This window comes from Cuculus canorus, chromosome 1 (assembly GCF_017976375.1).
Source record: "Cuculus canorus isolate bCucCan1 chromosome 1, bCucCan1.pri, whole genome shotgun sequence".
NCBI classification, from domain to species: Eukaryota; Metazoa; Chordata; class Aves; order Cuculiformes; family Cuculidae; genus Cuculus; species Cuculus canorus.
In genome coordinates, this window is record NC_071401.1 from 514484 (window position 1) to 529465 (window position 14982).

At 62.4% G+C, this 14982-nt stretch overlaps 1 protein-coding gene across 2 annotated transcripts in view; it reads right to left on the reverse strand.

The window, feature by feature from the left end:
* TRIM3 (tripartite motif containing 3) overlaps window positions 1–14982 on the reverse strand; it is a 34504-nt gene that overhangs the window by 1660 nt on the left and 17862 nt on the right. For both annotated transcript variants that reach the window (XM_054078886.1, XM_054078895.1), the window contains exons 7-12: window positions 14374–14698; window positions 10756–10859; window positions 8765–8932; window positions 6848–7016; window positions 3811–3881; window positions 796–936 (exon numbers count right to left, since the gene is read on the reverse strand). In XM_054078886.1, the coding sequence (XP_053934861.1) occupies window positions 796–936; window positions 3811–3881; window positions 6848–7016; window positions 8765–8932; window positions 10756–10859; window positions 14374–14698 (978 nt within the window). The remainder of the gene's footprint in view (window positions 1–795; window positions 937–3810; window positions 3882–6847; window positions 7017–8764; window positions 8933–10755; window positions 10860–14373; window positions 14699–14982) is intronic.

The following is a 14982-nucleotide window of genomic DNA, read 5'->3' on the forward strand; positions in this document are numbered from 1 at the left end:
AAGGGACCCCAAAGGGGAAATCCAAAAGGGAACCCAAAAGGGGAACCCCCACACCATGGGGACCCCCACACAGGGACCCCACCCCATACAGACCCCAACATGGGACCCCCCCACCATGGGGACCCCAACATAGGACCTCTGCCCATAGGGACCCCCATTCTGCACCCATGGGGACCCCCACCCATACAGACCCCAACATGGGACCCCCCCACCATGGGGACCCCAACATAGGACCTCTGCCCATAGGGACCCCCACTCTGCACCCACAGGGACCCCCACCCATACAGACCCCAACATGGAGACCCCAACATGGGACCCCCAGCCATGGGGACCCCCACTCTGCACAGAAGGACCCTCACCACCCACGGGGACCCCCAAAAGGGGACCCCCACCCATGGGAACCCCCACCCATGGGGACCCCACCAACATGTGACCTCCACCATGGGACCCCCGCCCACGGGGACCCCAACACTGCACAGAGGAATCCTCACGCATAGGGACCCCCAAAAGGGGACCCCAACATGGGACCCCCACCCACGGGGACCCTCACCCATCGGGACCCCAACTTAGAACCCCCACCCATGGGGACCCCCAACACTGCACAGAAGGACCCCCACCACCCATGGGGACCCCCAACATGGGACCCCCACCCACGGGGACCCCCACTCTGCACCCATAGGGACGCCAACATGGGACCCCCACCCACAGGTACCCCCAACATAGGACCCCCACCCATAGGGACTCCCAAAAGGGGACCCTCCCGCGCCCCCCTGGGGCCCCCCCCCCCCCCGGCACCTGGACGCGGCTGTTGCCCCAATCGGCGACGATGATGTTTCCGTTGGCGTCGATGGCGACGCCGGTGGGGGCGTTGAACTGCCCATTGCCCTCCCCGTGGGAGCCGAACTTGAACAGAAACTCCCCGTCCGCGCTGTACACCTGCGCCAACGCACACCATGGCACCCCAACAGCACCCCAACGGCACCCCAACAGCACCCAACGGCACCAACACCGCCCCGTCCGCGCTGTACACCTGCGCCAACGCACACCATGGGAAACCACGGCACCGCCGCGGCACCCAACAGCACCCCAACAGCACCCCAACGGCACCGTCCGCGCTGTACACCTGCGCCAACGCACACCATGGCACCCCAACGGCACCCCAACGGCACCGCCGCGGCACCCCAACGGCACCGACACCGCCCCGACCGCGCTGTACACCTGCGCCAACACACCCGATGCCAACTGATGGCAACCACGGCACCGCCGCGGCACCCAACGGCACCGACACCGCCCCGTCCGCGCTGTACACCTGCGCCAACGCACACCATGGCACCCCAACGGCACCCCAACGGCACCCCAACGGCACCCCAACGGCACCGACACCGCCCCGTCCGCGCTGTACACCTGCGCCAACGCACACCATGGCACCCCAACAGCACCCCAACGGCACCCAACGGCACCGACACCGCCCCGACCGCGCTGTACACCTGCGCCAACACACCCGATGCCAACCGATGGCAACCACGGCACCGCCGCGGCACCCAACGGCACCGACACCGCCCCGTCCGCGCTGTACACCTGCGCCAACGCACACCATGGCACCCCAACAGCACCCCAACGGCACCCCAACAGCACCCAACGGCACCGACACCGCCCCGACCGCGCTGTACACCTGCGCCAACGCACACACTGTGCACCCACGGCACCCAACGGCACCGCTGCGGCACCCAACAGCACCGACACCGCCCCGACCGCGCTGTACACCTGCGCCAACGCACACCATGGCACCCCAACGGCACCCCAACAGCACCCCAACAGCACCCAACGGCACCGACACCGCCCCGTCCGCGCTGTACACCTGCGCCAACGCACACACTGTGCACCCATGGCACCCAACGGCACCCACGGCACCCAACGGCACCCCAACGGCACCGACCGCGCTGTACACCTGCGCCAACGCACCCATTGTGAACCGACGGCACCCCAACAGCACCCCAACAGCACCCCAACAGCACCGACACCGCCCCGACCGCGCTGTACACCTGCGCCAACGCACCCATTGTGAACCGACAGCACCCCAACAGCACCCCAACAGCACCCCAACGGCACCGACACCGCCCCGACCGCGCTGTACACCTGCGCCAACGCACACACTGCCAACCGACGGCACCGCCGTGGCACCCAACGGCACCCCAACAGCACCGACCGCGCTGTACACCTGCGCCAACGCACACCATGTGCACCCACGGCACCCAACGGCACCCCAACAGCACCCAACGGCACCCAACGGCACCGACACTGCCCCGTCCGTGCTGTACACCTGCGCCAACGCACCCGATGCGCACCGACGGCACCCAACGGCACCGACACCGCCCCGTCCGTGCTGTACACCTGTGCCAACGCACCCGATGCGCACCGACGGCACCCAACAGCACCCAACGCACCCGCTGCGCAATGACCGCAACAACAGCAACACCAGCACAACCGCGCCCACCGCCGACCCAACGGCACCCAACGCTGCACAACACAACGCCAACACCGCACCCACCAACAGCGCCCCAACCGCGCCCACCGCCGACCCAACGCACCCACTGCGCAACGACGGCACCGCCGACCCAACGGCACCCAACGCACCCGCTGCGCACCGCCACGCCGGCACCGCCGCCACCACACCCACCGCCACCCCGACCGCACCCACCGCGGCTCCAGTGGCGCCCACCATACTCAACCACAGCCCCAATGGCACCCGATGGCCCCAATGGCACCCAACGGCACCCAATGGCGCCCAATGGCGCCCAACGGCACCCAATGGCCCCAATGGCACCCAACAATGCCCAATGGCCCCAATGGCACCCAACGGCACCCAATGGCACCTAACGGCACCCAATGGCGCCCAACGGCACCCAATGGCCCCAATGGCCCCAATGGCACCTAACGGCACCCAATGGCGCCCAACGGCACCCAATGGCCCCAATGGCGCCCAATGGCACCCAACAAAGCCCAATGGAACCCAACGGCACCCGATGGCACCCAAAGGCACTCAGTGGTGCCTGACAGCACCCAATGGCCCCAATGGCACTCAACAGCACCCAATGGCACCCAATGGCCCCCAATGGCACCCGACCGCACCCGATGGTGCCCAATGGCACCCAATGGCCCCCAATGGCCCCCAACCGCACCTGATGGTGCCCAATGGCACCCAATCGCGCCCAATGGTGCCTGATGGCACCCAACAATGCCCAATGGCACCCAATGGCCCCAATGGCACCCAATGACACCCAATGGCACCCGACGGCACCCAATGGCACCCGATGATGCCCAATGGCACCCAATGGCACCCAATGGCCCCAATGGCACCCAACAGCACCCAACAATGCCCAATGGCCCAAATGGCACCCAATGGCCCCCGATGGCACCCAATGGCCCCAACAGCACCCAACAATGCCCAATAGCACCCAACGGCACCCAATGGCACCCAATGGCACTCAACAATGCCAAATGACACCCAATGTCACCCAACGGCACCCAATGGCCCCAATGGCACCCAATGGCCCCAACAGCACCCAATGGCCCCAATGGCATCCAACAACACCCAATGGCCCCAACAGCACCCAATGGCCCCAATGGCATCCAATGGCCCCAATGGCACCCAACAACGCCCAATGGCCCCAACAGCACCCAATGGCGCCCAATGGCACCCAACGGCACCCAATGGCACCCAATGGCCCCAACGGCACCCAACAGCACCCAATGGCACCCAATGGCCCCAACGGCGCCCGCCGAGGGCCGCGCGGTGCCCGGCAGCCTCACCTTCACCGAGTGGTTGTGGAAGTCGGTGACCACGATCTCATTCTTGTTGTTCACCGCCACAAAGTGGGGACCTGGGGGGGGTCAGAGCCCAGAACAACCCAGTCCAGAACAGTCCAGAACAACCCAGAACCAGAGCAGAACAACCCAGAACAACCCAGAACCAGCCCAGAACAACCCAGAACAACCCAGAACCAGTCCAGAACAACCCAGAACCAACCCAGAACAACCCAGAACAACCCAGAACCAGAGCAGAACCAGAGCAGAACCAGCCCAGAACCACCCAGTCCAGAACAACCCAGAACCAACCCAGAACCAGAGCAGAACCAACCGAGAACGAGCCCCGACTCAGCCCCGACCCCCCAGGAGCTGAATCCAGAGCCCAAACCCCAGTCTGGAACCCAAACCAGAACCAGAGCCCAGAACCTGAACCCCAGCCCAGAACTGGAACCCGAGCCCGGACGCTGACCTCAGCCGAGAGCCCAAACCCGAACCCGGCACAGATTCCAGAACCGCAGCCCAGAACCAAACCCCAACCCCTGAGCCCAGAACCCAAACCCTGAATCACAGCCGGAACCCGAGCCCAAACCCGGAACCTGAGCCCAGAGCCGGAACCCGAGCCCAAACCCGGAACCCGAGCCCAAACCCGGAACCCGAGCCCAGAGCTGAAGCTGAGCCCAAACCCGGAACCTGAGCCCAAACCCGGAACCTGAGCCCAAACCCGGAACCCGAGCCCAAACCCAGAACCCGAGCCCAAACCCGGAACCCGAGCCCAAACCCGGAACCTGAGCCCAAACCCGGAACCTGAGCCCAAATCCGGAACCTGAGCCCAAACCCGGAACCTGAGCCCAAACCCGGAACCTGAGCCCAAATCCGGAACCTGAGCCCAAACCCGGAACCTGAGCCCAAACCCGGAACCTGAGCCCAAACCCGGAACCTGAGCCCAAATCCGGAACCTGAGCCCAAACCCGGAACCTGAGCCCAAATCCGGAACCTGAGCCCAAACCCGGAACCTGAGCCCAAACCCAGAACCCGAGCCCAAACCCGGAACCTGAGCCCAAACCCGGAACCTGAGCCCAAACCCGGAACCGGAGCCCAAACCCGGAACCTGAGCCCAGAGCTGAAGCTGAGCCCAAACCCGGAACCTGAGCCCAAACCCGGAACCCGAGCCCAAACCCAGAACCCGAGCCCAAACCCGGAACCTGAGCCCAAACCCGGAACCCGAGCCCAAACCCGGAACCTGAGCCCAAACCCGGAACCTGAGCCCAAACCCGGAACCGGAGCCCAAACCCGGAACCGGAGCCCAAACCCGGAACCCGAGCCCAAACCCGGAACCTGAGCCCAAACCCGGAACCGGAGCCCAAACCCGGAACCTGAGCCCAGAGCTGAAGCTGAGCCCAAACCCGGAACCTCAGCCCAAACCCGGAACCTGAGCCCAGAGCTGAACCTGAGCCCAAACCCGGAACCTCAGCCCAAACCCGGAACCTGAGCCCAGAGCTGAAGCTGAGCCCAAACCCGGAACCTCAGCCCAAACCCGGAACCTGAGCCCAGAGCTGAAGCTGAGCCCAAACCCGGAACCTCAGCCCAAACCCGGAACCCGAGCCCAGAGCTGAACCCGAGCCCAGAGCTGAACCTGAGCCCAAACCCGGACCCACAACCAACTCTCAACTCCAGAACCCAAACTCAGAGCCAGGACCTCGACAGAGAACTCAGTCCCAGAACCAAAACCTGAGCCCAGAACCTGAATCCAGAACCCAAACCCAGAACTGAGCCCCAGCCCCGAGCCCCGAACCCAGGCTCCAAAAAGCCACCTCCAGTCCCCAAAACCACAATCCCAGACCCCCAAAACCCCAACCTCTGACCCCAAAACCCAACTCCAGACCCCAAACCCAATCCCAGACTCCAAAACCCCAACTCCACACCCCAAAACGCCAACTTCAGACCCCAAAACCCAACCTCTAACCCTAAAACCCAACCCCAGACCCCCAAACTCCAATCTGACCCCCAAACCCAACAACAGACCCCAAAACCCAACCTCTGATCCCAAACCCATTCCCAGACCCCCAAAACCCAACCCCAGACACCCCAAAACCCAACCCCAGACACCCAAAAACCCAACCCCAGACTCCCCAAAACCCAACCCCAGACACCCAAAAACCCAACCCCAGACTCCCCAAAACCCAACCTCTGACCCCAAAACCCAACCCCAGACCCCAAAACGCCAACTTCAGACCCCAAAACCCAACTTCTGACCCCAAAACCCAACCTCAGACCCCAAAACCCAACCCCAGACCCCAAAAGCCCAACCTCAGACCCCAAAACCCAACCCCAGACCCCAAAAGCCCAACTTCTGACCCCCAAACTCAACCTCTGACCCCCAAAACTCAACCCCAGACCCCAAAACCCAATCCCAGACCCCCAAAACCCAACCTCTGACCCCAAAAACCCAATCCCAGACCCCAAAACCCAACTTCTGACCCCAAAACCCAACCCCAGACTCCCCAAAACCCAACCCCAGGCCCCCAAAAACCCAACCTGTGATCCCAAAACCCAATTGCAGACCCTAAAAACCCAATCTCAGCCTCCAAAACGCCAACTCCAGACCCCCAAAAACCCAACCTGTGATCCCAAAAGCCCAATCCCAGACCCCAAAACCCAACCCCAGACCCCAAAACCCAACCCCAGACCCCCAAAACCCAACCCCAGACTCCACAAAACCCAACTTATGACCACAAAACCCAATCCCAGACTCCCCAAAACCCTACCCCAGACCCCAAACCCAAACCCCAGACCCCAAAACCCAACCCCAGACACCCAAAAACCCAATCCCAGACTCCAAAACGCCAACTCCAGACCCCAAAACCCAACCCCAGACCCCCAAAACCCAACCCCAGACCCCCAAAAACCCAACCTCTGACCCCAAAAGCCCAATCCCAGACCCCAAAACCCAACCCCAGACCCCAAAAGCCCAATCCCAGACCCCAAACGCCACTGTCCGACCCCCAAACCCCAAGTTCCGACGCCACCCCCGCCCTGGTACCCGCGAACTGGCGCTCGGCGGTGCCGCGGCTGCCGAACTTGGTGAGCAGCTTGCCGTTGGCCTGGAAGACGCAGACGCAGCACGCCTTGTTGTCCACCACGATGATGTGGCCGTTGCGGTCGACGGCGACGCCTTTGGGGCCCATCAGCCGCCCCGCCCCGATCTTGGTCTGCGGATGGAGATGGGGGGGACGGATCGGCACCGCCGCCCCAAACCAAACCTCACACCCTGAAACCCAACCCCAAAACCTCTGAGACCCAAAACCCAAAGTCGGGTCCAAAAAACCCCAACCCCAAACCCCCAAAATCCAACCTCTGACCCCAAAAATCCAACAACTGACCCCGAAACCCAACCTCTGACCCCCAAAATCCAACAACTGACCCCGAAACCCAACCTCTGACCCCGAAACCCCAACCCCAAACCCCCAAAAGCCAACATCTTACACCAAAAACCCAAAACCCAACCCCACATCCCCCAAAAAACCAACCCTAAAACCAAAAAAAAACGAGATTTGACATCAAAAACCCAACCCCAAACCCCAAAAACTCCAACCTCTGAGCTCAAAACCCAACCCGAGAGCCTCCAAAATCGACCCCCGACCTCAAAAACCCAACCCCAAAGCCCAAACCCCACCCTCTGACCCCAAAACTGCACCACCAGACCCCAAAATTCAACATCTGACCCCAAAACTCCAACCCCAGACCCCAAAAACGCAACATCTGACACCAAAAACTCCAACATCTGAGCTCAAAACCCAATCCCAGACCCTCCAAAATCGACCCCAGACCTCAAAAAACCCAACCCCGAAGCCCAAACCCCAACCTCTGACCCCAAAACTGCACCATCAGACCCCAAAATTCAACATCTGACCCCAAAACTCCAACTCTGAACCCAAAACTCCAACTCCAGACCCCAAAAACCCAACATCTGACACCAAAAATTCCAATATCTGAGCTCAAAACCCAACCCGAGAGCCTCCAAAAGCGACCCCAGACCTCAAAAACCCAACCCCAAAGCCCCAAACCTCAACCTCTGACCCCAAAACTGCACCACCAGACCCCAAAACTCCAACCCCAGACCCCAAAACTCCAACCCCAGACCCCAAAACTCAACATCTGACACCAAAACCCCATCCCAGAGCCTCCAAAATTGACCCCAGACCTCAAAAACCCAACCCCAAAGCCCAAAACTCAACATCTGAGCTCAAAACCCAACCCCAAAGCCCAAACCCAAACCCCAGACCCCAAAACTGCACCACCAGACACCAAAACTCAACATCTGACCCCAAAACTCCAACCCTGAACCCAAAACTCCAACTCCAGACCCCAAAAACCCAACATCTGACACCAAAAACTCCAACATCTGAGCTCAAAAACCAACCCGAGAGCCTCCAAAAGCGACCCCAGAACTCAAAAACCCAACCCCAAAGCCCAAACCCCAACCGCAGACCCCAAAACTCCAACCCCAGAACCCAAAACTCCAACTCCAGAGCCCCAAAACCCAACATCTGACACCAAAAACTCCATCTGAGCTCAAAAACCAACCCGAGAGCCTCCAAAAGCGACCCCAGAACCCAAAAACCCAACCCCAAAGCCCAAAACTCAACATCTGAGCTCAAAACCCAATCCCAAAGCCCAAACCTGAACCCCAGACCCCAAAACTCCAACCCCAGACCCCAAAACTCCAACTCAAGACCCCCAAAACCCAACATCTGACACCAGAACCTCCAGCATCTGAGCTCAAAACCCAACCCGAGAGCCTCCAAAAGCGACCCCAGAACTCAGAAACCCAACCCCAAAGCCCCAAACCCAAACCTCTGACCCCAAAACTCCAACCGCGGACCCCAAATCCCACTGTGTGACCCCAACCCCACCGTGTGACCCCAACCCCGCCGTGTGACCCCAACCCGACCCTCACCTTGAACTTGCCCTCGGGGGAGAAGATGCTGACCCAGCGGTTGTCGTAGTCGGCGATGATGATGTCGCCGTTGGTGTCGACGGTGACGCCCGTGGGGCGCTGGAGCTGCCCCGGGGAGCGGCCGCGCACCCCGAACCGCAGCCGGAACTGCCCCTCGTTGGAGAAGACCTGGGGGGGGCGGAGGGACAGGGATGGAGGAGAGGGATGGAGGAGGAGATGGATGGAGGATGGAGATGGAGGAGGAGGAGGAGGAAGAGATGGAAGAGGAGGAGGAGGAGATGGAGAAGGAGATGGATGGAGGAGGAGATGGATGGAGGAGTGGATGGAGGATGGACATGGAGGATGGAGATGGAGGAGATGGAGATGGAGGTGGATGGAGGATGGAGATGGAGGAGATGGAGGAGGAGATGCGGAAGGAGATGGAGAAGGAGAAGATGGATGGAGGAGATGGAGGATGGAGATGGAGGAGATGGAGGACGGAGAAGGTGGATGGTGGAGATGGAGGAGATGGATAGAGGATATGGAGGATGGAGAAGGTGGATGGTGGAGATGGAGGAGGAGATGGAGGAGGAGATGGAGGATGGAGGTGGAGGAGATAGAGGAGGAGATGGAGGTGGATGGAGGAGAAGGATGGAGGATAGAGGACGGAGAAGGATTGAGGAGATGGAGAAGGAGAGGCGGATGGAAGAGGAGAAGGATGGAGGAGGTGGAGGAGAAGGTGGAGCTGGATGGAGGAAAAGGATGGAGGAGGAGGATGGAGGATAGAGGATGAAGAAGGATGGAGAAGATGGAGGAGGAGGAGGTGGATGGAGGAGAAGGATGGAGCAGATGGATGGAGGAGATGGAGGATGGAGATGGAGGAGATAGAGGAGGAGATGGAGGTGGATGGAGGAGAAGGATGGAGGATAGAGGATGGAGGATGGAGAAGGATTGAGGAGATGGAGAAGGAGAGGCGGATGGAAGAGGAGAAGGATGGAGCAGGTGGAGAAGAAGGTGGAGCTGGATGGAGGAGAAGGATGGAGAAGAAGGATGGAGGATAGAGGATGGAGAAGGATGGAGAAGATGGAGGATGGAGAAGGTGAATGGAGGAGACAGGAGGAGATGGAGGTGGATGGAGGAGAAGGATGGAGAAGAAGGATGGAGGAGGACGGAGGATAGAGGATGGAGAAGATGGAGGAGGAGGAGGTGGATGGAGGAGGAGAGGGATGAAGGGAGAGATGGATGGAGGAGATGGAGGAGGAGGAGGAGATGGATGGAGGAGATGGAGGATGGAGGATAGAAGATGGAGAAGGAGGGGTGGATGGAAGAGGAGAAGGATGGAGGAGGTGGAGGAGATGGAGGAGGAGGAGATGGAGGATGGAGAAGGTGAATGGAGGAGACAGAGGAGGAGATGGAGGTGGATGGAGGAGAAGGATGGAGGAGAAGGATGGAGGAGAAGGATGGAGGACAGAGGATGGAGAAGGATGGAGGAGATGGAGAAGGAGGAGATGGATGAAGGGAGAGATGGATGGAGATATGGATGGAGGAGGAGGAGGTGGAGGAGGAGATGGAGGATGGAGAAGGTGAATGGAGGAGATAGAGGAGGAAATGGAGGTGGATGGAGGAGAAGGATGGAGGATAGAGAATGGAGAAGGATGGAGGAGATGGAGAAGGAGGAGATGGATGGAGGAGATGGAGGAGGAGGAGATGGATGGAGGACAGGCACGGAGGACAGAGGAGATGATGGAAGAGGAGGCGGATGGAGTTGGAGAAGGATGGAGGGGGAGAAGGATGGAGGGGGAGAAGGATGGAGTTGGAGAAGGGGGGCAGGAGGAGAAGGATGGAGTTGGAGAAGGATGGAGGGGGAGAAGGATGGAGGGGGAGAAGGATGGAGTTGGAGAAGGATGGAGGGGGAGAAGGATGGAGTTGGAGAAGGATGGAGGGGGAGAAGGATGGAGTTGGAGAAGGATGGAGTTGGAGAAGGGGGGCAGGAGGAGTCGCTCGGGGCCCACCTGGACGCATTGGTTGTTGCTGTCGGCCACCACGATGCGGCCGTTGCTGGAGGTGGAGATGCCCTGAAGGTTGGTGAACTCCCCCTTCTCGCGGCCCCGCGTCCCTGCGCCGAGACGGGGCGTTGGGGGACCCTCACCCGGGGGGCCCTGGAGACACCACAACCCCCAGGAGACACCACCACCCCCAGGAGACACCAACACCCCCAGGAGACACCACCACCCCCAGGAGACACCAACACCCCAGGAGACACCACCACCCCCAGGAGACACCACCACCCCGAGGAGACACCACCACCACCCCCAGGAGACACCAACACCCCCAGGAGACACCACCACCCCGAGGAGATACCACCACCCCGAGGAGATACCAACACCCCGAGGAACCTCCATTGGCCCCAAGGAGTCTTCACCACCACCCCGAGGAGACACCAACACCACCCCGAGGAGACACCAACACCCCAAGGAGACACCACCACCCCGAGGAGCCTCCATCAGCTCCAAGGAGTCCTCACCACCACCCCGAGGAGACACCACCACCCTGAGGAGTCCTCATCACCACCCCAAGGAGACACCACCACCCCGAGGAGTCCTCACCACCACCCCGAGGAGACACCACCACCCCGAGGAGCCTCCATCGGCTCCAAGGAGTCCTCACCACCACCCCAAGGAGACACCACCACACCAAGGAGCCTCCGTTGGCTCCAAGGAGCCTCCATTGGCTTCAAGGAGTCCTCACCACCACCCCGAGGAGACACCACCACACCAAGGAGCCTCTGTTGGCTCCAAGGAGTCCTCACCACCACCCTGAGGAGCCTCCGTTGGCTCTGAGGAGCCTCCGCTGGCTCCAAGGAGTCCTCACCACCACCCCAAGGAGACACCACCACCCCGAGGAGCCCTCACCACCACGCCAAGGAGACACCACCACACCAAGGAGCCTCCATTGGCTCCAAGGAGTCCTCACCACCACCCCGAGGAGACACCACCACACCAAGGAGCCTCCGCTGGCTCCAAGGAGTCCTCACCACCACCCCGAGGAGCCTCCATTGGCCCCGAGGAGTCCTCACCACCACCCCAAGGAGCCTCTGTTGGCCCCGAGGAGCCCCACCAGAACCCTGAGGAGCCCCCACTGCCACCAGTGACCCCCCAAGGAGCCCCCGTTGCCCCCGAGGAGTCCCCACCACCCCAGGGAGCCCCAAGAACCTTCCGTTGCCCCCCAGGAGCCCCCGCGGCCGTGAGGACCCCCAAGGAGCCCCCAGCAGACCAAGGCGCCCCCGTTGACCCCAAGAAGCCCCCACTGACCTGGGGACCCCCACGGACCCCTCATCACCTCGAGGAGCCCATGTCCACCCCACGGAGACCCCCAACGGATCCCACATCACCCCCATGAGCCCCCAGCGCCCTGGTGGGACCCCAGGGACACCACCAGCACCCCGGGAACCCCCAAGGGGTCACCACTGCCAAGAGGAGCCCCAACGACCCCCGAGGAGCTCCCACCGCCCCAAGGAGCCACCACCAACCTAACGGAGCCCTGGAAACCCTCCAAGACACCACCACCACCCCAACGGAGACCCCGAGGAGCTCCCACCATGCTGAGGAGCTCCTGTTGACCCAGAGACTCTCCAAGACCCCAACACCACCCCAAGGAGCCCCCGAGGAGCTCCTGTTGACCCAGAGACCCCTCAAGACCCCACCACCACCCCAAGGAGACCCCAAGGAGCTCCTGTTGACCCAGAGACCCTCCAAGACACCACCACCACCCCAACGGAGACCCCGAGGAGCTCCCACCATGCTGAGGAGCTCCTGTGGACCCAGAGACCCTCCAAAACCCCAACACCACCCCAAGGAGGTCCCACCACGTTGAGGACCCCCATCCCTCCAAGAAGACACCATCAACCTGATGGAGCCCTGGAGGCCCTCAAGGCCCCCACCACCACCTCAAGAACCCCTCACCACCCCAAGGAGCCCCCATTGACCCAGAGAGCCTCCAAGACCCCATCGCCACCCCAGGAGCCCCCAAGGAGCCATCGCTGCCAAGAGGAGCCCCAACGACCCCTGAGGAGCTCTCACTGCCCCAAGGAGCCACCACCAACCTAACGGAGCCCTGGAAACCCTCCAAGACACCACCACCACCCCAACGGAGCCCCCAATGAGCTCCCACCATGCTGAGGAGCTCCTGTTGACCCAGAGACCCCCCAAGACCCCACCACCACCCCAACAGAGCCCCTGAGGAGCTCCTGTTGACCCAGAGACCCTCCAAGACACCACCACCACCCCAAGGAGCCCCCATTGACTTAGAGACCCTCAAAGACCCCATCGCCACCCCAGGAGCCCCCAAGGAGCCATCGCTGCCAAGAGGAGCCCCAGTGACCCCTGAGGAGCTCCCACCACACCGAGGAGCTCCTGTTGACCCAGAGACCCTCCAAGACACCACCACCACCCCAAGGAGCCCCCAAGGAGCTCCCACCACCCCAACAGAGCCCCGGAGGCCCTCAAGCTCCCCACCACCACCTTGGGAACCCCCAAGGAGCCATTGCTGCCAAGAGGAGCCCCAATGACCCCTGAGAAGCTCCTGTTGACCCAGAGACCCCCCAAGACGCCACCACCCCAACAGAGCCCCAGAGGCCCTCAAGGCCCCCACCACCACCTCGGGAACCCCCAAGGAGCCATTGCTGCCAAGAGGAGCCCCAGTGACACCCAAGGAGCTCCCACCAAGGTGAGGAGCTCCTGTTGACCCAGAGACCCTCCAAGATGCCACCACCACCCCAATGGCGATCCCAAGGAGCTCCCACCTTGATAAGGAGCCCCCATGGAGCTCCCACCACCCCAATGGAGCCCCGGAGGTCCTCAAGCTCTCCACCACCACCCCGGGATCCCCCAAGGAGCCATCGCTGCCAAGAGGAGTCCCAGTGACCCCTGAGGAGCTCCTGTTGACCCAGAGACCCCCCAAGACACCACCCCAAGGAGCCCCCATGGAGCTCCCATCACCCCAATGGAGCCCTGGAGACCCTCAAGCTCTCCACCACCACCCCAGGAACCCCCAAGGAGCCATTGCTGCCAAGAGGAGCCCCAATGTCCCCCGAGGAGCTCCTGTTGACCCAGAGACCCCCCAAGACGCCACCACCCCAACAGAGCCCCTGAGGCCCTCAAGGCCCCCACCACCACCTCGGGAACCCCCAAGGAGCCATCGCTGCCAAGAGGAGCCCCAATGACACCCAAGGAGCTCCCACCAAGGTGAGGAGCTCCTGTTGACCCAGAGGCCCTCCAAGATGCCACCACCACCCCAATGGAGATCCCAAGGAGCTCCCACCTTGATAAGGAGCCCCCAAGGAGCTCCCACCACCCCAATGGAGCCCCGGAGGCCCTCAACCTCCCCACCACCACCCCGGGAACCCCCAAGGAGCCATCGCTGCCAAGAGGAGCCCCAAAGTTGCCGAAAGAGCTCCCACCACGCTGAGGAGCTCCTGTTGACCCAGAGACCCCTCAAAGACCCCAACACCACCCCAACAGAGCCCCCGAGGAGCTCCTGTTGACCCAGAGACCCCCCGAGACCCCACCGCCCCCGCCCCGGGAGCCCCTCCAGCCGTGCCCCGGCCCGGGGGGAGCCGCGCGGGCCCTGACCGACGCGGAAGATGAGTTCGTCCTCGATGGGGTTCTCCTTCTTCTTGGCGCTGCCGTACATGCTGGACGGGCGCCGCACGGCCTTCTGGCGGACGTGGCCGCCGCTGGGCGATTTGACGCGGCGCTTGACGTCGTCGGGCGAGGCGGGGACGTCGCAGGCCCTGACGGCGCGGACGCGGAAGGGGCTGCCGCGGATGGGCCGCCCGTAGAGCGCCACGGCGAGCTGGAGGTCGCCCTCGGCGCGCGGCGTGTACGTCAGCTCGTAAGTGCCGTTCTTGTTGTCCTGAACCTCCGCCTCCACCGCCGCACCGTCCGCGCCCGTCACCTGCCGCCGACACGCCGTCACCGGCAACCCCGCCACGGGGAACCCCCACCCTGAGCCCATGGGGACCCCCGGCCACGGGGAACCCCGACCGCGGGGAACCCCACCCTGCACCCACGGGGACCCCCACCCTGTGCCCATGGGGACCCCCACCCTGTGCCCATGGGGACCTCCATCTATGGGGACCCCCACCCTGAGCCCACGGGGACCTCCATCCATGGGAACCCCCATCCATGGGGACCCCAGTGACCCCCACCCTGTGCCCATGGTGACCCCCAACCACGGGG